General features: G+C 35.5%; 2 protein-coding genes and 1 non-coding gene across 6 annotated transcripts; 2 read left to right on the top strand and 1 right to left on the bottom strand.

Annotated features, from left to right (window-relative positions):
* The first annotated feature begins 3,420 nt into the window (after positions 1 to 3,420).
* Positions 3,421 to 14,707, top strand: LOC143445654 (metastasis-associated protein MTA3-like). The gene is made up of 17 exons (XM_076944908.1): positions 3,421 to 3,956; positions 6,649 to 6,716; positions 6,793 to 6,886; positions 7,045 to 7,168; positions 8,282 to 8,345; positions 9,096 to 9,213; positions 9,622 to 9,724; positions 11,624 to 11,723; positions 11,806 to 11,994; positions 12,119 to 12,252; positions 12,349 to 12,422; positions 12,495 to 12,655; positions 12,765 to 12,978; positions 13,127 to 13,258; positions 13,446 to 13,559; positions 13,913 to 14,045; positions 14,193 to 14,707. Exons 1-17 carry the CDS (start codon positions 3,926 to 3,928, stop codon positions 14,347 to 14,349), a joined length of 2,010 nt encoding a protein of 669 aa, XP_076801023.1. The 5' UTR covers positions 3,421 to 3,925; the 3' UTR covers positions 14,350 to 14,707.
* Trnar-ccu (transfer RNA arginine (anticodon CCU)) lies at positions 10,966 to 11,038 on the top strand. Its single transcript has one exon. It is a non-coding gene; the product is annotated as a tRNA-Arg (tRNA).
* On the bottom strand, positions 14,530 to 20,435 carry LOC143445655 (serologically defined colon cancer antigen 8 homolog). Of its 4 annotated transcripts, XM_076944911.1 has the most exons (15): positions 20,394 to 20,410; positions 20,190 to 20,261; positions 18,529 to 19,758; positions 18,169 to 18,356; positions 18,019 to 18,058; positions 17,725 to 17,850; positions 17,459 to 17,553; positions 17,230 to 17,374; positions 16,989 to 17,135; positions 16,659 to 16,836; positions 16,501 to 16,574; positions 16,212 to 16,340; positions 15,484 to 15,616; positions 14,971 to 15,145; positions 14,530 to 14,903 (listed from the first exon to the last, which is right to left on the bottom strand). In XM_076944911.1, the coding sequence occupies exons 3-15, from the start codon at positions 18,670 to 18,672 to the stop codon at positions 14,624 to 14,626; spliced, it is 1,854 nt and encodes a 617-aa protein (XP_076801026.1). In that variant the 5' UTR covers positions 18,673 to 19,758; positions 20,190 to 20,261; positions 20,394 to 20,410; the 3' UTR covers positions 14,530 to 14,623. The 4 variants fall into 4 exon arrangements, with proteins under 4 accessions (XP_076801026.1, XP_076801027.1, XP_076801025.1 ...); XM_076944912.1 differs by having other exon boundaries at positions 14,530 to 14,630; positions 14,702 to 14,903; positions 18,529 to 20,435; XM_076944910.1 differs by having other exon boundaries at positions 20,190 to 20,434.
* Between the last annotated feature and the right edge of the window lie 1,639 nt (positions 20,436 to 22,074).

Here is a 22,074-nt window from a genome sequence, read left to right as displayed (position 1 = left end):
TTAACTTCCCTTATATAACGCGCACATTAATACAAAGCCACGTTGAATAATCTACTGACAAAGAAGACATTTCCTAAAGAAAATTTACGCAATGAAAATTACGACGAATAATACGGTACAAGTTTTAAAGTTATATCGACGTACTAACAAGTGAGAATAAAACTGTTTACATTGTTCAGATGGTTTTGCGACATCTAACGGCGACAGTACAATTAAAACTGCTAAAGACTAATAGGTCAATCTTTTATTCTGTAAATATTAAAGCATGCGATATAGTTGCAATGCTGAATAATGTGGTTAACTTTGACATACATATATGATTTCAAGAAAAAGCACCTTAATCTTTATTCACAAAACAATTGACAGGTCTTGACATTATACAAATAAGTCATCGCATATAATCGTATGTTTCTATAAAATAGAATTCTGTAATGTTTAAACAAACAAACTTTTCAAGCCACTTCAAACAGAAATAGCATATTCAATGAATGAAACCATTACAATACATTGTTCTTATAGTTTCTTTTTGTTTATAACTTAGTGCAGAATGGACAATATTGTTTTGTAAAAGCAAAACCAGAAATATATCCAAAATACTTGTGCTAGCGAAAGTGATATTGTCGGGATGGTGATGTTTTTCTTACTATAGACTACAGTTGATATTTTAATATTAAACAATATTTTTATCCGATTGAAGTTTGGCTAACTAGTTTATAACAAATATAAGGTACTGTAAAATAGAATGGTTGTTTATTGCTACCTAGCGGTAACATAATTCTTTCCAACTCAGGTGTCATACAATAAAAAAATTATAACCGGTGCAAAGTATAAAACTGAAGTAAAAGTACATCGGCCTGTTTTTAATATTACGTTTGATAATTTCAAGTCATTGAGTGCATTATTGCACCCTTTTTTTAGCAAAAACACTGCTAAATTAATCAATTTTGCGGGGCATTATAACATTCCAGTGTAGAAGTAAACAAGCTGGAAAAATCCAAAGAATAAAATGCAAAACCGTTTTATGATTTTCGTCATCTTCATTGCGTGTATTTCGAAACTGCAAAATTCTAGTTTACTCTGTTTGTATTATGGGAATCTAGTTTGTCTATTCTCGCCATGCATTTCAATTTTTTCCTTTTAAGAAAAATTAAATTTGGTTAATGCTGTCCTACTGATATTTTATGCGGTCCCAAATTTGCGAATTGTGCTCATCAGGCTAAAAAGGAACACACTTCAGCTAATATTGAATAGAACCATAGTAAATTCAATGGGAAGAAGTAAACATGCCTATAGCAAAATAATTCCGAAATATTTGCTGTGATTAGATAAAGAATTGCCAGTAAATTCAATATATTCGGGTAATTTTGAGAGTTCGGGTTAGTTTGGGCAACCGATAGTATAAAACTGAATAAAAGTGATGAAATGAACAAAACATTTAATTTACAAAAATGTATCTTATTTCAGGCTTGGGATTGGTATAAGTAGCCTATATCTGACCTTTTCCCAAGCCTGTTTGGTTAATAGGTGGAAGGTATACCGTATGCCCATTATTGAGCCGGTACATTTAGTGTTTAACAAGACAAATGATATTTAAAAAAAAAAAATTTTCTCGTTTTTTCTTGAAAAGTAAAGCTGATAAACTGATAAAGCAACAGAAGTATTAGCGTTATTTCGCACAAAGATCCAGTGATTTATAAAGCCAGGGTTTGTTAAGGGCTGCATTAGATGGACAGAGGTAATTTTGGTTTTATTACAAAAGTCTGTAGTTCCGTACGTAGTTGAGACACCTGGTTAACTACAAAGTCTCTTTATTAACAAAGTCGATGATTGAACTCATTGTTAACGATTTTTCTTTGATCTTTGGTCAATTATATAGTAAGGAGAAAACTTGATTAAATTAGTCAATGTTCTTGTTTGTAGAAGATTATTATAAATTATAATTATTCATTAAACACTGCTGATTACAAAACTAAGATTATAGTCTATAATGCAATTTTATGGCAAAACGAAAAACTTTCTACGTAGCCTATACGTTTATATTATGCAAGATTATGTTTCGCTTAGCACGGTGTTTGTTTTTGCATTGGAGTAATGTTGGTATTATTAGTGCAAACTTTCGTTGAACTTTCTTTTCTCCAACGTAACTGTTACTATCGAAGACTAATATATACTGTAATTGCAGGCCTAGTCCACATTATTAATTCGGGTACGGGAAATTTAGTGGCTCAACTAAAAAGCAAGCTGGATCAGATAAGAAAACAGGTCTCTGTTGCTGAGCTTTTCAATTGACCTTTTTACAACGTATTGAAACGACTCTGTTTAAAAGTTTTGAAGTATACTTCCTAACGAAATTGGAAACACAAAAGAATGCCGTTTTTAGCAATAGGCTACCACTTCGCGTTAACAAAAACGGTTAAGTGTGAAGAGAGAAAAGAAAAAAGTTGGCTCAACTATTAATTGGCTTCTTTCCTTATGTTTTTAACATTCAAGGTCCATTTAAAAAGAGAAGTAGTCCTAGTTCACTGGTTGGATATAGTGATGAATCAATTTGCTATACAAAAAAATCCACTTAGAACAGTGATAACTTTTTCCAGTTTTATGGAAATTCTTTTCTGGCTATAAGTTCTAAAAATATTTTGACAATTTTTTGTGCATCTTCTCGAAAGTTAAGATCGTAGGCCAGCGCACAGTGTTATGTACATTTTATAGCAACGGTTTTGGAAGTTTAACTGTAAAGTTGAAAAAAATAATGTCGTCTCTCTTGGTGCAGTGGTTGTCTTTCAAATTTTAAATTGATTTCCTAAAAAGACCCCAAATCTGCAAAGAAGCTACTTTGAATAAATAAAAGAAGGAAATTGTAAGTTTGCATGAGCTAACCGAAATCGCAGCTTATGAGTAACCGCTGAAAGATGTTGGTGGAATATGGGTCTTCACATCACTACTCACAATAAATCATTTGGCTTTTTTAAACAAAAACCGAAATAAACTGGTTTCTTTGCACATGAGCCTATGATAATTTCCAAATTCGTGCAAACTGAACTCAGTGAACTATTGCCAAAGACCCCAGCACATAATTTTAACAAAATTAGCTATCAAAGTTCAAAACATCGAGTATAGCATTGTATTGGAGATTAAATTGTATTAGATTGTTGTTTTTACCAACATCCAATGTCATTCTACAGGATTATCAACAAAGAAAGCAACTTGGTCGTTGTTATTCCTCTTTTAGCATTAACATTGCCAATTCGCTTTATTTTGGACAATACGTTTCACGCCGTGAGAATCCCGTACCAGCTGAAATAAGGTCACGTGTTTCCGACCCACGGTTGCGTCATCAACCATTCACGAAATCACGGATTGTATCACGAATCATTCATGGCACGTACAGTAGTTACGCATTTATTTATCTCGGGTAGTTTCACTCTTCAGGGTGAGAGTAAGCACATGATTTGGTTGTCGTCAAATCCAAAGACGCTTCATCAACATGTAGCTTGCTAAATTGAGATGTAATCACTTGCTTTAGAGAAATGCCATTAAAACTGCTTTTGTTTTAGTGGATTTGCAAACATTTCAGTTCGAGCAGCTGTTGAGCGCACCGCGATTGGTATTCCAAAGGAATCCCTAACTTTATGTAGATAAGAAATTACTACCGTACGAAGATTTACGGCATTTCTTGGAGTACTTTCTTGTACTAAATCGCCACTTTTCCATATTGGTGTACTTCCAAGGTTACAAATTGGTTACTGGCCCAGGGAACTATGCACCATCGTATGACGTCACGCTCTTTTTTCTAGAGGAAACAGGCGCGGCGAGACAGACAGGTTTTTTGACTGGGGTACCTTATCCCTCTCTTCTATTTGGTTAAAAATACTAATTAGCAAAGTTATCGACAGTATATGTATCAGTGTTGTGGACATATAAAGACATGGCGTCAAGCAACATGTACCGTATTGGAGGTAAGCAACCAAGATGCTAATATGCAGACAGTATTAACTAAGTAATTGATTTTAACTAGTATTGTAGATGCTAATATTGTAGCTGAAATATCTGGTCTACGCATTCTTTCCAAATGGAAGGTGTATGTTAACATTAACTGTTTGTAAAGGATGTTTCGGTCGGTTGTCGCTAAGTTTGTCAGTAATGATATTTAGTCACTGTCAATGGCAGTAAAACTTGGACTTATAAGTATTTACATAGTAGTGTGGAGTGATAGTACGCTGGTGTGTACGGCAGTTTCCGCGAATCCATAATGGTTAGCGACGCGGAAGAATACGAACGTGTTTCGTTAAATGGTTGTGTTTGTCGAACTTGAAATAACGTCAACTATGAAAATCTATTGTGTAAGTTTGATTTAAAATATTCGCACATGTTTGTTGAACAACTTAAGTTTTGTGCTTATTCAGGTTTTCTTTTACAAAAAATGCTTGGAACTTGCGTTGGAACTAATTACTATATTGGGGGTGGAGGGCCTTACGCGTGTATATGACCTATGCATGTATTAGAACAACAACTGTCATGTAATTATGAACACAGTTTACAAAACGTCTATGTTTAAATTTAAGTGTACAATGAATAAATGAATGCCACACATGGTTTTCAACAATTTCCACTTGTCACCAGCTTGGTTATGACTACCCCATGTCATGATAATTAAGTCAGTAAGTAAATGAAACTTAAAAAACATTACAAAGTTAACTCCCAGTGAATAGTTATTGATTTGACTTTGTTTCCACGATTTAAGTCCTTAACATTGTTCTGTTAATAATTTTAAAGATCACGCAAGTTCATGATCATGACTAAGTACACAGAACAATGCTTTGGTGGTCTAATTTGAGTTATTTTGGGACTGTTGCAGTGCTTGTGCATTAACTCTGTGCTTGTGTGGAATGCTGGTCTTGCCATTACAAACACGAGACACTGTTTGGTTACTTACTGAAATTTCATAGAAATGTTAACTTAAAGTAAGTTAAAAATATTACTAGTGATAGTCAACCACATAAATGGAATTCATTTCATTTTTCAACTTGATGCTTCGTTGCACCACTAATAACACACTCCTTGATACTTTCAATACATGTTTGCGACTGTGCTTGCAACAAAAAGCTTAAATCATTGCATGAATACTGTGCTGTTACAATACTGTGACATTAGCCGTAAAATGGCCTTTTCACCCCATAATAATCACATATTGACTTGCACTTCAATGATGTGTAACTTATCTCGAGCTGTGGCTAATGCAACTCATTTAAATAAAATGCAAGTGTATTTTACTGTAACAACTGCAGATTTTTCACTGGAAAATACAGCATACCAAAACTCTGAAAGTATTTGTGAGCTGCACAAAATCTATCGGTGCGACACACGCGGCCCACATGCCAGGGTTTGGACCACGATGTCCTATTATATGTGCTTGTGAATTTTAACTTTAAAACTTCATGCTGATAATATGTACATGGATTGATGGTGAGCAATGTGAAACATCTCTCATCATACATACAATGCTGAAACAGGTTAAAAACATTTTGCGCAGATAGTTCCTAATCATTTTTAATCAGGATTTCTTAAACTGGGGGCTTGTGGAACGTGTGAAAATTTTTAGGGATTGCACACTTACAAACTTTTGTAACTAGTTTGAACAGAATGCTTCTTATCAACTAGTCACCACTACTTGTAGTAACAAACCATTTGTCTATGGCCAAGGTTATAGTAGCTATCCATAGTACAGCCACAGAAAAACCAACACAAAAGAAAAAGTTTTTTTTCAACAAAAAGATGTTCAAGAAGTAATGCATTCTTGTAAAAGCTCAATCTGTAGAAATATCATGCGGCTTCCTATTAATAAATTTTTGGTCAGTTGTTTCAAATTTTTTTCGCTTTAAAGGATCATATAAAATCGTTTTCCAAGAGAGTGAGTCGGTCATGAGTTAACAAAGTTGGAGAAGCTTTGATGTATGTCAGTAAAACGTTATTATTTTCCAATGACAGACCAGACAGTCCCATGTTCTTTGCAATGTTTACAAGGAACATACATAGGGAAAAAATTTCACGTCATAATTGGTCTGCCAGTGCGACGGCATGCATTTAAAAAATATTATCACATGTGTATGTGTAAATTTGTAGCATGTATTGCTTGATTATCAATAGATACAATTTAACGTCTTCTTAATTTTCCATTGCCATGTTCTGTTCAATTGTCTTGGTTGTTCTGAGTTTTCTTTTAAGAATGTGCTGTTATGTGTAGCCGATGTAATTTTAAACATGAAAAATATTGGTGAAAATTTTATTGGAATATTACAGATATGTGATTCATTCCTCAAATATGCTTGTTTTTAGTTTCACAAAGAAGCAAAGAATTGTTGTAAAGTGTTTACGATAGCATAGCGTGTCTATACAACAACAAGTATTCCTATTAAAGAGTTGACTAAGTACAGTTAATGATGTAAAGCTTTTATATCTTTCAATTTTGAGGTGCTAATTTTAGGCGTTGCAGGTTCAAAATATGATGTGCGTGATGTGGTTTGACTTTGGTTGTTAGTTCATATGGTAGTTTAGTGTATGTAGAGTTAGTTCATTGTATGCATATTATTTTATGCTACATTGTAAAAACTTTAAGCTGAAGAAAACGTCACATATGTCTAATTTTTGCAGATTATGTCTATTTTGAAAATTCCTCCAGTAACCCATACCTAATTCGTCGCATAGAGGAATTAAATAAGGTGAGTGAGTGCTCTTTGTCTAATGTTTGGTTTACATCAGACATCAGTTTTTACAGATTTCTTTTATTCTTTGCAGACCTCAAGTGGAAATGTTGAAGCCAAAGTCATATGCTTTTATAGAAGACGAGACATATCCAACAGTCTCCTCATGCTTGCAGATAAGCACGCAAGTAAATATTCGTTACTATATATATGTTTTGACACCAGTATAGATGTCTGGAGGGCATTGTAAATACAACAATGACTGCAATTATACATTGTAAAACTGTAAATGTTTGTGACAATCTCACACAGATGTTGTACTTACCAAGAAAGTCCTTTTTTGCAGAAGACATGGAAGAGGACATGGATGAAGCATCAACAGATTTATCAGATATTGAAAGGCATCAGCTAAATCATAGGGAACTTTATTTATCAAGACAACTTGACACTTTGCCTGCAACCCATATTCGGTGATTATGCATACAAGTTAAAATTGATCAGATGTCGTTGTATGGCATTTGTGAAATTGGTTTTCCTGTTTATTTATTATTTGTTTATTTCATACAAATAACAGAACTTTCAAAATAACTTCCATGATCATGAAACATGAATCTTTCTTTTATGATTTGGAGAGAAACTAGTGTAATTTGATTTTTTGTGAGAGAATGCTAATTGGGTTTGTAAATTGACCTGTCAGGTTAGCTGGACCTGTGGCATTAGCTTTTCTGAGTTTATCATTATCAATACTTCATTTGTCTCCCATTTCTTTGGACATCTTTAGCAAAATAAATATAAAACTGGAGTTAGTATTAGTAGTTTTGTCACAGCCACTGACATTGGTTGACTTCAAACGCTATATTTTGTTCATTTCATCATTTGTTATGTTTTGTATAACCTAGGAAGCAACAAGATAACAGATAAGAGAAAGCAAAAAATAATATCCCATTTGTGATTGCGTTGGGTTTAAATTCTTGTGCCTAATTTTGGTATAACTTACCCAAATCACGAAAACCAAGTGCTAAGGACCTTCAAAACATATGTAATGTTACAGAATTTCGTACTTATACTCAAGATCGGTGATTCCCAACCGCGGCTCCAAGCTAGCCATCTTGCGGCTCTCATTGACCCCTGAAAATCCCACAAAAAATATAAAAAATCTATTTATAATAATTAGGGCGATTATTTTTTGACTTGTCTGTTGGAGTTGGAGTCAAGTTGGACATTAAATTGATTTGTGTTATTTGTCTTGTTAGTGTTGCTATTCGTTGGTACATGCTTTCATGCTTTAAAATTTTCGTTATAATTACTTGAGTGTTTTGATGCGGCTCCATACGTACTCTGAAGTTTGAAATTCGGCCCCGACACCAAAAAAGGTTGGGAACCACTGCTCAAGATTGTGTCTGTGAATACTTAGACCATGTGGCCCATGGTGGCACTAATTTTTCTTTTGGTAGATTTCCATTTTTGAATTGAATCTTATACATTTTTTTAGTTCAGATTAGCTTTCCTTGCTTGTTTTAGGAACCATGTCCATTGCAATATATTGTACCATCTTAAGATTTACTGGATGGTGTTTTTTACAGAGGGAAATGCAGTGTCACGTTATTAAATGAAACCGAAGACCTCAAATCTTATTTATCGAAAGGAGTGAGTTCATTTGTGGTTGATAACTGCTAAAAACATAGGAAGCTGTTACTGAAATATTGTGCAAGTTTATTGTGATGTACAGTATATTGTATTACAGTAGAATTTGCTTAATAAATCCATCTCAGATCATGGTGATTTTGGATATAATCAGGCACGAATTTATAAACTGACACACTGAAAATGCCAAAAATACATCCAGAATTGCAAATTAATCTATATAGCTTAATTTGCACTGCACCAAAGAGACAAACATAGTTATGTGGTATGTGTATACATTAAATCTTGACGTACGTACACATTGTCATTTGCCAAGTAAGTCCTGTTTGAGTGAAATGCTGCATACCAAGAGATCGATTGATAAATGTAATGATAAGATTGTTAATTTGTGAAAGTTACCTGTTTACAGTAGAAAGCATTTTGAAATGTCCAAAATCATAGGATTGATTGTCTACTATCTGTTCACACTTGGCAATTGTTTCCTCTCATTAATTGTTTTTCACCTATGAGGATTGCATGGTTTTTAAAGCTGAGTTTGGAATTGTTGATTGGTGTTTTTTTATAAACAAACTTGTTTCATGTTAAATTTTAGATAATGAGTGAGTGAATTTGTTAATGATGGGTTTATGAAGTGGATTAAACTGTATACCAATACTGCATGGAAATATGCCTAAACTTTTCAGAACAGGAAGCTTCAGGAGTACTTTTTGAACATGCTGTTATACCATTACTCATATGTGGTTTTGTTTTTAGGATATTTTTTTCTATTCACTTGTTTATGATCCAGCACAAAAGACGCTTCTGGCAGATAAAGGCGAAATAAGAGTTGGTTCAAAATATCAGGCTGAAATTCCCGAACTACTAAGTGACCGTATGTTGATGCTGTTGAACAGTTTAATTTCATGTTCATTGCTGCTTTTGTTTGTTCTTGATACTGATTTTATGTTTATCTTCATTCTTTTAATACGCCTGCGTTTATTTGTTTAACTTGAAGTATTTCCTTCTCTGATCAGAACATGTCGATTTATCTGTTATAGTAAATTTCTTATATTACAATCTAGTTTAGTTCATACATCAAAGCTATGGCTGCTTAATTGATGAAACTTATAATGATTGCAATTTGAAATCCAAATCACAGAAAATTTTATTTTACTAAGCTAGTTTTTATAATACGCAAGTTTTAGTTGTTTGCAAATGTAACATATGTTTAAATTTACTGCTATTGTCATAGCAACATCTAGTTCAAACTCTAAACTTGCTGATGTGTTTTGTGATGCAGCTGAAAAAGATACCAGGAGTTTAAACGACTTAGAAGACTTAGTCTGGGAGCCAAAAAACTCTCTTACAGAGCAGCAGATTGACCAGTTCTTGGTAATATCCAGGTAAATGCTATTTTTGTTCAATGCTGCTTTGTTGAACTAAGACATTTTAGTTTCTGTAACGTGGTGAACCTGTAGTTTACTGAAGATACACACTTCTCAACGTGGCCAACATTTTTTGGTTGGGTTTGGAATTTGTAAGATTATTTTAGTTGCAATGAGCCTTGCCCTATATTTGCTTAGCCATGTGCATGTTATACATCCTGCGTCGCAGCACTTGTGAAACAGGTATCTTTTATCTCCTTACTCAGCCCAGCAGTTCGCCTGAGAAAGTGTACTTGAGTTCATCATTATAAACAACTTACGAAAAATAAAAAAGGGCTTTTTGTATGCTAGTATGAAGAATTTGTCCAAGTAAATTTTCAAAACATTTTTCTTTGCTTTTTTCCTCTTATTCTGCTTTGGTAAAACTTGCAGGTGATTTCTAGTAAGATCCCGTAACTGTCAAAATCATATTCGGTTTTCTTCCGCCGTGAATTGCTAATTTCATTTTGTTACATCTCATGGAGTGTGTGTGCGTGCGCGCGCACTTGCTTGTGACGTTTTTCATTTGTTGCTTGCTCATGAAAGACCATTAGTCACGTGAGCGACCAAGACGGCTAGAATTATTTGTTTGAATTGTTATGTTGATATCACCGAACTGTGCGTCTCGCCGACTCACTAATAATTTTCAAAACAGCTTAAAATTTGTAATCGTTTGAAAAACTTGCGCGCATGTGGCATTGCCACACTTTCAGTTCCTTGTCATGTTTGATTTATAATAAAGCCAGTTTATACAAATTAGCAATACTGTATATGTCATATTTTGCACAGTATCACAACTTGCTATGTTTGGGTTTGATATATTACTGTAGAAATCACATCTCATCTAACCCTTTTGTAATTTGAGTCTTGATTTTCAGTATTGGCGAATCGCGCTGCACGTTTATCTGCAACCATCGTAAAAAGCCGGAATAATTTATTCTTGTGTAAATAAATAATGTTGGTCGGTAAATTCGCCAATTCTTAAGTTAAAGAAGTTCGAATGTACATTTACATTGCTGCACACAGATGTATATCGTTGCGTATACATAATGTTTTTTTGCGTGTGTCACCGTACAGAACTATGCGACAGAAGTAGTTGGTCGAAAAATATGTAAACCAGCATGTTAAACGATATACTTTTCAATTCGCCATTTTTGTTGCGAGCGTCGTTTAACAGAGTTTGTCGTTAAGTACCGCATGTTAACAGTAATGAAGCGCCGGCCCCGGTGGCCTAATGGATAAGGCATTGGCCTCCTAAGCCAGGGATTGTGGGTTCGAGTCCCATCCGGGGTGTTCAATTTTTTTTGTGGTAAGATGGCTTGAATTTAGTATTGTGTTATAAATTACCGAAAAATAAAAGCTAGTATCCTATTGAAGAATTTGTCTTCATTATATCACTTTCCTTTCTATCAGTTTTGTTGCAGTAAGGCTTTTGCTAGAGCTAGACTATTTTCGCCAATTTTGCATTTACAACGTTGGATTTATGTCACTGAACTTGGTAGTGTTTTCGGGAGCACAGGTTTCGGCCTGAATCCACTGCACCATACATTGCACGATATTTTTACGTGATGTACTCTTGATAAAACACGTTGGTTGTAGTGCATTTTGTAAGCTTTTTTGATCATCGCTGTCAGCCATTTTAAAATTTCCTGTACGCGATAACTTTCATTCGTCGTACCCAATTGCATAACAACAAGCATTAAATAAATAAATTAACTATAAGTGTTCGAAACCAACCTAGATTCTGTTTATGCCTTTGTGCTTCTGTTTTGTTTTCGTCAAAATATGCATTTGTACAGATAGTGGATAGCTTTTACAATACTAATGAGTGCTGTTATACGTTTACAAAATTCATGTTTTTATTCGTATTTGTTGTAGATCGGTAGGTACATTCGCACGTGCGCTTGACTGCAGCAGTTCCGTTCGACAACCGGCTTTACACATGACAGCGGCCGCCGCCTCCAGAGATATAACTTTAGTGAGTTCTTTTATATTTCCAAACAGTTTTGTTCAGTTTTGAAATGCCTGTTTCATGTAGTCAAAGCACGACTTATATGCAGTTACACGCCATGAATTGCCTTCATAACAACGATTACAATTTTTCGGATGCAATTACGACACTCGTCCCGAAAGGAGGACCTGTTCTGTGCAAAGATGAGATGGAAGACTGGTCCCCTTCGGAAGCAAATTTATTCGAAGAAGCTCTTGAAAAATATGGAAAGGATTTCTTGGATATACAACAAGATTTTGTTAGTAACACATATCGCCTTAACCTTAATTATTGGTAATGGCACTTCAGACTTGTCAGTGTTTTAAAGAACAACAAATTGTTCTGTTTTGGCGCCTTCACCAAATAATCTTCATGTAATGCAGCTCCCTTGGAAAACATTAGCAAGCATTGTGGAATATTACTACATGTGGAAAACTTCTGATCGTTACGTTCAACAGAAACGTCTAAAAGCAGCCGACGCAGAGAGCAAACTAAAACAAGTCTATATACCCAACTAGTAAGCAATTTCTCGCCGTGACATCAACTGTTCAGGGTGAACCAAAAACGCGTTTTGTTTATGCAGTATAAAGTAACACACATTGTTCATTTTCAGCAACAAACCAAATCCCAACCAGATCAAGATGGTCAACGGGGATAGTGTTGGAAAGGGATGCGAAGGATGTTTCTGTGAGTCGTTAATCTGGAATGAAAAGACTTGTGTTTATCTATCCCATATTTTAACGCTCTTTTTTCTATTAGGCACAAGTTCTGTACAGTGGTATACATGGGGCCCTCCCAGTATGAGCTGTCGGTTGTGTGCTGCATGTTGGACGTACTGGAAAAAATACGGTGGATTAAAAATACCGCCCTCAAGTAGATTAGAAAGAATTCAAATTCACAAGATAAAAGGCACAGATAAGGTAGATATGGACTAAAAAGCTTGGTACTTGCAGTATTTTTATATTTTTGCACATTACTGAAATAGACAATATCACAGTACTATTAACTGATTGATTGTTCGGTACCCAGGAACTTAGGTACCGACCACCTAGTTCTCTTGGTGTGCAACCTATATCGGGAGCACGAACGCAGCGTGCTTCGCACAAAACAAAGCAGGCATTTTTCCTTAACGCCACAAAGCTGACGAGACTGGCGCGGCGTCTCTGCCACGATATACTATCAGTTAGGCATTTCAGTCGACGACCATTCGAGCCAATTAGCATTGCCCAGATCAAGGCTGAATGTAAGATGAAAAACAGTTGTACTTTGGTAAACTTACCCCACTAAATAGGTACTAAGATTCTGCGTAATGGTAATTAAACTATACTGCTGTTGTAGGCCTACTGACCAAAATACGGTTATAAAGTAAACGCATAATATCTTCGCTTCAGGCCAAGTTCGACTTTCTTCGGTTCCTCAAGTAAATACTACAGTTGCCGTGAAGAAATGGCCGTCACTTTCAACAGTCCTTGAAAGGGTAGCAAAGCTTCCTCCGAAAGTTAATCAGCCCATGCCAAACAAGAGTTAGTTGGAATGTGAAACTAGATGATTATGTTGATTTCTGTTCTGCTTAACGTCGCCTAACGGTTAATATTTTATACTCAACTCGCTGATAAAAATAAACTTTGAATTATGTGCTTACTAAATGTTCTGTCATGGTTCAATATATTACTCCAAAGTTATCTTGCAAAAAACGGCATTTGTTTCTAGAATCCCTGCTAAACAATAATTTAAAGATAGCGGACAGCAAGTTGCGAGCAACTCTTGGCAACCCCCACTCATTCCAGGGTCCTGTTAAGCGACCTCACCAGAATGGACTCGACAGTAGGTTTGCCTCTTATTTCCAACACCGTGAAATTTGAATGCTATTATACACACATGCGGTTCAGGTTCCGTGTTCGATACCCACTGACGCCATACCGTTGTATTGCCCTTGGGCAGGACATTAACGGCAATTGCTCCTGTTCAGTGGATCTGGTGGACAGTTCTAAATTCGGTCAAGACCATAAAAAACGAAAATAAAAAATGTGTGGCAATCGGAACTTGCACAAAGGGTAGCTCGGTAGCCGGTGCTCGAGTGGTGAAGAAACATCGCCGGGTTTAAGTCGTACAAAGACTTCCCTCAGTCCAAGGATAAACATTATCATACCATACCTGTAACGATCTCTTTCATGTAGATCACGTAACTGACTTAACTCGCAACGGATCAACGATGCAGAGAATTAGCAACGGGCCACAAAAGAAAAAGCGTTGCTTGAATTCTAACGACTCATCAGACGACATCTTGTTTGTATGCAATGATAAGATCAGGTATATCTGTTCAAATGTTTATTAAATCTGTTTCACTTCAGGCTGAAACCTTTTCTGCAGTTACTTTTGTTATTGCGGTTGATTGCACATCGTTATTCTGTAAGGAATTGTACTGTATATTGTTTTAAAACCACATTCTGCTTTTAGGGAAGTGCGCAAACAGCTCAAAGCTACAGTTCAGAGAAGTGCGGCAAGACGGCCTACGAAACACGTCCTTTCAGTGCCGGGCTATGAAAAGCATTTGCTCCGTCAGCAAGCATTTTCAAATACCGCAGATTCTGAACCTATTGTGATCGACGACTGAGAATGGCAGTCGCATTGTATATTTAGGAAGATTCTTTCGAAAGTTGCTTCGACTCGAAGAACGAGGAACCCTGCTATACTGGTGCTTTCTCTTCAAAGGCCTAGATGTTCTTACTTAGAGACAGACTAGTTCAGGAGTATTTTTCTTTCCTCGTTTTATGCTCAATAACAAGATGAAACGCGTGGTCGACGGCGCTTTATTTTAATAAAGAAGGTACACGGAAAAAAATAAAACAATTGCAGTTCGGTTCATGTATTTTGTAAACTTCTGTCTTCTATGACCTATTTATAAAAATAAAACATTTTGTTTGCCGAAACTTGCTTTGTTGAGAATGAAATAAATAAGTCTTTGCCTGGGACTGCAGAAACTCCACTTCTCTGTTGAGCAAGTCTTTATCCTTTGAATGTTTGTTGTGTAAATCAAGCAGCTCCACAATTTTAGTAGCTGATAAATTCGCCCTTTCATTTAACACGAACAAACGTTCCTCCATTTGCCGATGAGTTTTGCCGTGCTGTACACATTGTTTGGACAATTCCTGGTTTTTTAAATTGAGCCTACAAACACATGGAAAAGAAACTAGCAGAAAGGCCGAAGGATTTGTACAAATTGCGATGCACTTACCTTTCTAAGCGCGTCGCCATTTGTTCAATAGTTTGGCCTCGTTTCCCCATTTCAATCCTATATTTTTTGGCTAATTTGTCGAGAGCATTTTCGAGATTTGCACATTCTTCCTTAAGGCGGGGTATTAGGTTTGATTGTTTGGCACAAATCGCTTCTAGATCAGTGAGGCGCTCTTCTGCAAGACATGGGGTATTTTTAAGGTACACTCCAGCATTGCGTTTAAGCATTTCTGAAATATTTAACACCGTCGATACTTAAACAAACAATCGCAGCTTGAATTTATCAAACACAGTAAGGTGTTTCCATTACTGAATGCACATAATTGCATGTGACTGGTTAAAACGTGCAAAATGATGTTTTGGGGCGCTTGGTGAAAGACCAGCAACAGTTTTTAAGGATTTGGGCGATTGCTTCATTGGTCTAGAACCAAACGTGTGAGAATAACTTGGCGAAAAAACTCTATTTCACAAGGATTGTAATGACATTTATAACTGTAGCGGTTTGTCTCAATACCGTATTCAAGTTCAGTTTTTTTCAGTGCAGCTGAGAGTTCACAAATTTCTTCTTTTGAAGAAGTTCTTAAACCATTAACCTCTTCAGCAAATTTCTTTTTTAAAGAAGAATTTTCCAGGTTGATCTTTTGACACTATACAATAAAAGTTTAATGCAATGTAAGTGTAATTAATAAGTATTCTTACTGTATAAATCTTATATATAGATTTGCTTTGCAAACCCAATAATGCAATTATTGTATGCAGTTCTCTTGGAATCCCACCCATATGCAGTGGTGGGATTCAGGCCGTTCGTGCGAACCGGTTCTTGGAATTTGAATGACCTTCGTAAACCAGTTGTTAACAAGCATATGTATAGACCTATGTGTATATCAGCACCGGGTCAATATGGCACGCTGCTAGTGAGAGAACCGGATGTTAAAATATTTCAATCCCACCGCGGCCCATTTGAAATTTAGACATAATAGAACTCAATATGCGTTTGATTTTGATAACAAAGCATGAGCAGCCTTACAAGATAATATTTACAACTAAACCAGTTAAAAATAGTAACCTCGCAACAAATTATGCTCATGGGTACAATACTGCGGTTACCATTATACTAATGTTATTTAATAAATAATGCCTGTAGCAGCATCTTTTTCTATGAAGAGTATATACGCATAACGTTTACTAACAATGGCATGCAACACAGTCTGACAAATGGTTATGTAAATCAAAATAATTAACCTTCGCTTTAACTTTGTTTAGCTGTTCAGTAAGTTCAATGTTCATCTCTTGGAGAGATATCACCTGCTTTTCTGAAGTTCTTAAGCGATTATGAGCCTGGAGAGCCTCCTCCTGATACCTTGTTCGATCCTTCAGTGTAAATAAGGAATTTTTAGGATAAATTGTATTGTGAAATATATTTATCAAAAACTGTTCAACAATATATGACAATTGTATTCAAAGCAGAACCACACAGGGTTGAAATCGAGCCAAGAAAAACACATTAGGGCACCAAGCTAAAACGTTGTACCTGGTTGACTTTGACAAGGTCTTGCTCCAGTTTATGACGGGTGTCTCGGAGTTCTTTTTCTGCACTGGTGTAACCTGCCAAAATATACCATGCATTGACTAACTGAAAACGTAAAAACCGTAAGACGATGTGATAGTGCGAAGAAAATTTTTTCTCACCTTTTAATGCTGATTTAACTTCATGTTTTACTTCTGCAGTCATTGCTGCAAGATCTTTTTCAGCCTGAAATAACTGGGATCGAGATTCCTCCAATTGAATGAGTATACTACTCTTTTCCTTTGACATCTTTTCAAGTTCATCTTCATAATGTTTGCAACATGCCATGAGTTCTCCTACCTACAATAGTTATGTTCAAGATTAAAGAAAATCTTGGATTAGTTTATTTTGACGTTATAAATAAAGTATTGAAAAGTGACTGCTAAAGATAATACCACCAAAGATTCAATAATTAGTTTGTGGCATTCGTTTAAAATTTATAGGCATTAAACCTTTGTTTCATAGTAAGTGAGATCTTTCATACAAAGCAGTCTCTGTTGTGTGACGGCATCTAGTGTTCGTTTATGGCCTTCAGTGATTTCAAGCTGATATTTCTCTTGAAGCTTTGTTAAATCAACCTTTAGTTGTTCTTTTTCAACCTAACAAAACATTGCACTGTATAATGCTGGTCACAATGTAAGCATGTATATTAACACTTGTACCTACAAGTACTGATACAGTAATAAAATTTACCATGACTTGATTTTTCTGTAACTGAATTTCTTCCACAGTTGACAAACTTTTTTGGAAATCTTTTCGAAGGTCACCTTCCGTTATTTTTGCATCAGCTATGCTTGTCCTCAGTGAGGCCAAAGTTTTTAGCAAGTCATCACGTTCCCTAAGACAAAAAACATTTACAAAGTAAATCATTAACAAGACAATGAAAAGCATGGAGAAAATTACCATCTTTAGTATTCTTTACCTTGTCAATCGCTCAATAATTGGGATATTAACTTCATAAGTTGGATGTCCCATGCCGTCTGATTTACCCACTGCATAACCTCCACTGATGGACAACTTCATAAACAAAATATAAATTATTTATTTCAGATTACATGTTTGCTTGTTAGACTTGAAGGTGCTCAAACACATTGAGAAATTACGCATACAGGTTCATCATAAATTAAAGCAAAAGATAACCTACCATACTTAAAAATTTAAACATTCATTTCAAGGTTCTTAACATACTTTTTTTTCTAATTTCTTTTTTAGCTTCTCGTTTTCATATAATGCACTCTCTAAATCTTTCCTAGTTGTCAGGACTTGTGCTTCTAATCCAGATATTTTTGCCGAGTACAAAGCTTTCAGATCTCTCTGTATGAAGACAGAATGTTGAAGACCAATTAATAAAAGTTAGAGAAGTAAACAAAAAAATTAAAATAGTGTATGAAACCGAAGAAATCTATAAAACTATGTTACAAATGAAAATGAAACAAATGCAGATGTAATTTGATATAGCCCTAAGTTATGTCAAATACTTACAAGTTCCTGCTTCTCAGCTAAACTGGTCTGCAATGTTTCCCTATGCAATTCAGTAAAAAGCTATAAGACATTACGTAAATACAGTATCATATTTATGGATAATTTTTTGTATGAGACGCTTCATGAAAAATTCTAGCTCTACGATGTAACCTTGTTTGAGAAAAATGTGGAGGAGGAGCAATTTGAACATGGCCTTTTTCTGTAGTTGTGGCTTCAGCCAAGACATTGTGAGACTGTTCAAGAGTTTCAGTTACAACCTTTGACTGCATGTCATCATATAGTGCTTGATTTTCAAAAACAACCTCCATTAACTTGTGCCTGAAAGCTTGCAGCTCTTCCTGTATCATTAATGCCCATTTAGATCAATGTCCATTGTGAAACAGTAAGAAACATTATCATACTTTTTTCACAAAAAAAAACATATATTATATTCCAATTGACAACCAAGATACCCAACATATAAATTTTTAAAAAGAATTCACAAGTGTCTCTAACTTTAGTTATGTATACCTGAGTACGCATATTCACTTTTTCAAGTTGGTCAATGTACTGAGTTTGGTGTGACAATAGTTGCATTAATGCAGTTGCTTCATTAGTATCCAAACTGCCATCTGCACTACTTTTGTTAAGCTTAGTCCAATTATTATTATTCATCACTACAACAGATAGTGTACTGCGCTAACGATTATATGGTATCCTAACATTGTTAAAAATGATTGGTTATGAACATTAGATTATATTTATACAACAAATTAAAAATGTGGCTTTGCCAATTTGCTAATGATGAGAATTAGTAGGGCCACAAAAACTCAAACATGCAAGAATGGGAAAGGAAACATGGGAAGGTATTTAGAGCCAGTTATTTTGCCACTTACTGGTGTTGGTACAAAGTGAACAATGACTTTAAATCAATCCAATTTTTAAAAGGTAAAAAAACAACTTTGTTTTATCATAGCAAGGTTATCAAACACTAAGGAACTTTTTAAATCATGCTTGGAAAAATGTAATGATATTGGAATACTTTTTTATCCTAACCGAGATGTTTTCACACGGCATAAACTCATTAATGATTTCCGAATATGGTAGGAGCCGCTTAATAAAATCCATCGTCTATTAAATCCAATTTGCCTGTGGTGGAATTTTCCCATTTCAAATACATTGGAAAATCCCGGTCTAATGAACACAAACTCCGCTACATAATTAAATTTTTCCTTAGTTATGTGTACATTGTAGTTGAAAATGAATAGAGGCTTATTCTGATGTAGCTGATTAATTCATTACGAAAGAAAGGGTATGATAAAGACATGGTTATAATTAATGCTATGAAAATCGAAATAAATTTTCATCTTAGAAAGACATTTTCACTTTGAAACCAAAACCATATTTATATGTTGAATAAATGATTGATGGCATTTTTACCATACAGTTCTGTTAGTTTGTTGCTGGTTTAGGAAGACCAGCTTAGACAACTGCCACTTAATAAATTAAAAATTGATTTGGAAACGTATGATCAAGGAAGTAGGGTAGCCCAACTTCCTTGATCGCCAAACATTACTAACCTGGCCAACAACCTTTTCTATTTTTATTGGCTAAGGGATACAGCGATTGTTAACCATCAGTTGCTTGAACATACCATTTGCTCATCTGGTGCACATATCGTTGTAATGTTCTTGGGCAAGGCATTAATGACAATTGCTCCTGTTCAGTGGACCGGGTTGACAGTTCTAACTTCGGGCAATACTATACAAAAAATAATAAAAAATATGTGACAAACAAAACTTGCAAAAAGGCTAGCTCGGTAACCGGGGCTTGAGCGATGATTCTTATCGTCGGGTTTCCGTCGTACAAAGACTTTCCTCAGTCCGAGAATAATCATTACCATACCAAACTCTGATTAACAAAGTTCTATATTGTATAAATGTATGTGCTTTTGGGTTTCGTAGCTGGCCATGAGGTGACCTGTGACGGTCAGCCATAATAGAAAGTGTGGCTTGCACAAGATTTATCAACGAGCACCCCGACCTTTGTTATCTTGACGCCAATTTATAATAAACAAAGAAAAACTGGTTGTTTTCTCGTCAATTCATAATAAATAAACAAAGAATTGAGGCTTCAGTGCACGCCAAAAATGCGTCTTTATACGCATGATTTCTCAGCGAAAACTGTCTTACTTTGCAGTCAGCACGGTCAGTATACCCATAGCCAGTGTAGCACCTGCACACTTTTCGTCTTCGCGCCGATTTCTTAAACAAAACAAAAAATTTGGTTGAGCAAACGCCAAGTAATAAAAATAAACAAAGACAAGGTTCTAGTGTACGCGATTATGCCAGAATTTGGTACGAGATACCGGTACGCTAATGACTCTAGTTATAGACCTATAAAACAACCCGAAAAGATTGTTACGGGGATGACACCCCCGTCCCAAAAAGGCACTTCAGAAGTCTGGAAGGTAAAGAGAAGAAAAGATCGCTTGGCTTAAAATTCATATGTAAACAAAGTGAATCAAAAATGGTGGGGTATGAGATACCCTTAATAGGGTCAATTCTTCTATGCTTGAGGTTTCTATGATCTTTGAATCCATCCGTCCGTGACAAGCTTGACGTTAAAACTAGCGGTACTGAATTATAGCTACGAATTTTTATTAATATAGCAAAGTTTGCATTTATTTCTTCACGTTGTATTTCAAGTTTTCCGAGTTACTTTTATAGCAAAACATTAACTATTTCAGCATATGCTAATAAAGCCTAGGCGGTTTTGGTTGGTTTTGTTTTTATCATCTTTCCTTGCTTTTTAACGTCGTAGTGTTACTAGTGACCTAGTGTATTATTGGTTTGAGCGAGAACGCTCAAAACTCCAGCAAAGAAAATACCAAAACGGAAAATGCAAAACTGGTAAAACAAATAAGAAAACGCTAAACTAGAAAATATGCTCAAGCTTCATGCATCCCTCTCAAAAACATTAAAGATTCTGGTTTATCTGTTTCCGTTTTGGTTATTTCCATTCAGTTATTTTCCGTTTGGTATTTTCAATTTTGGTTGTGGTGAAAGACGGATATGAACGTTGCAAAGCATCCCATGGATAAGTTAATGAAACCGTAGGGTTCTTACTGAGTAGAGACTTTCGGAGCCGTATATGCTGAAATTTTGCGATTTCCATGATTTCGTTGGACGCTTTACGTAATGGTTAAAAAAATGCGTTAGACCAATCAGAGGCCAACATGGCCGGTGTTGTTTTTCAGTGCGGTGATTTCCCTAACCAACGGCGTTTTTAAAAACTTCCAGGTCTCATGTTTAGGTTAGCCTAAATTATTGGTGAAAATTGATGAAACTTGACTTTTTTGGCCCAAAATTGCAGTCTTGATTTTAGCATTCTATTGCAAGAGTTAAGAGAAATGTGAATTTTTTAGGATTTCGTTAAATATTAGCCTACGGCATACTAAAGTAACATATAAAATTCAAACGAACCCCATATGGGATTTTTCGATTAATTGCATTTTTAGCTATTTCTTTTTATAATAAAATAAACAAAAAAATTAAGCCATTTTACAAGCATATACGGGGCCTTTAGAATACGCTTAACAAACATTGCTTATGACCGCAGGAGAGAAAGAAAGAGGGAGAGAGTGAGAGATAGTCCCGTCATGTCTCCGAAATAATATGATTCCAGTAAAGGTTCCGTGTTCTTCTCGGCTAGCACTGCATGCTGACCGCTATCGCCGAAAATATGAGAAACGTTGATACAAAAGTGATATAAAAGCGATGTAAAGCAAACTGACTCAAATAAACTGAATGAATATCTGCACAAGACGTGCAGCGGCTTGGGTGGTCTTTTCCAATAACATCACGCCATCTCTTGCAATGTGTTATCCAACTTGTAATTGACATTTATGTATATGTTTTTTTGGGGGGAAAAACCTTTTTTTCAGCACTCGATGCACCTGTCCAACTGACACCTGTTGCTTATCGGGTCGCACATTTCAACTCCCCATTTACACATAATAAAAGCTCACACTTTTATAAGCGACCAGAGATGCAGAGATAGCCGACCAATCACCAG

This window comes from Clavelina lepadiformis, chromosome 2 (assembly GCF_947623445.1).
Source record: "Clavelina lepadiformis chromosome 2, kaClaLepa1.1, whole genome shotgun sequence".
Classification (NCBI taxonomy): domain Eukaryota; kingdom Metazoa; phylum Chordata; class Ascidiacea; order Aplousobranchia; family Clavelinidae; genus Clavelina; species Clavelina lepadiformis.
This window is presented reverse-complemented; position numbering and strand designations above follow the sequence as displayed.

Bases quoted from the DNA above. Each gene is read 5' to 3' on its own strand.
- LOC143445654 (XM_076944908.1), top strand. From the start codon at position 3,926: ATGGCGTCAAGCAACATGTACCGTATTGGAG. The intron at 6,717-6,792 runs GTGAGTGAGTGC...TATTCTTTGCAG, and splicing joins GCATAGAGGAATTAAATAAG to ACCTCAAGTGGAAATGTTGA. The intron at 6,887-7,044 runs GTAAATATTCGT...CCTTTTTTGCAG, and splicing joins GCTTGCAGATAAGCACGCAA to AAGACATGGAAGAGGACATG.
- LOC143445655 (XM_076944909.1), bottom strand. From the start codon at position 18,672: ATGAATAATAATAATTGGACTAAGCTTAACAAAAGTAGTGCAGATGGC. The intron at 17,375-17,458 runs GTAAAGAATACT...TTTTTGTCTTAG, and splicing joins ATTATTGAGCGATTGACAAG to GGAACGTGATGACTTGCTAA. The intron at 17,136-17,229 runs GTAAATTTTATT...ATGTTTTGTTAG, and splicing joins TACAGAAAAATCAAGTCATG to GTTGAAAAAGAACAACTAAA.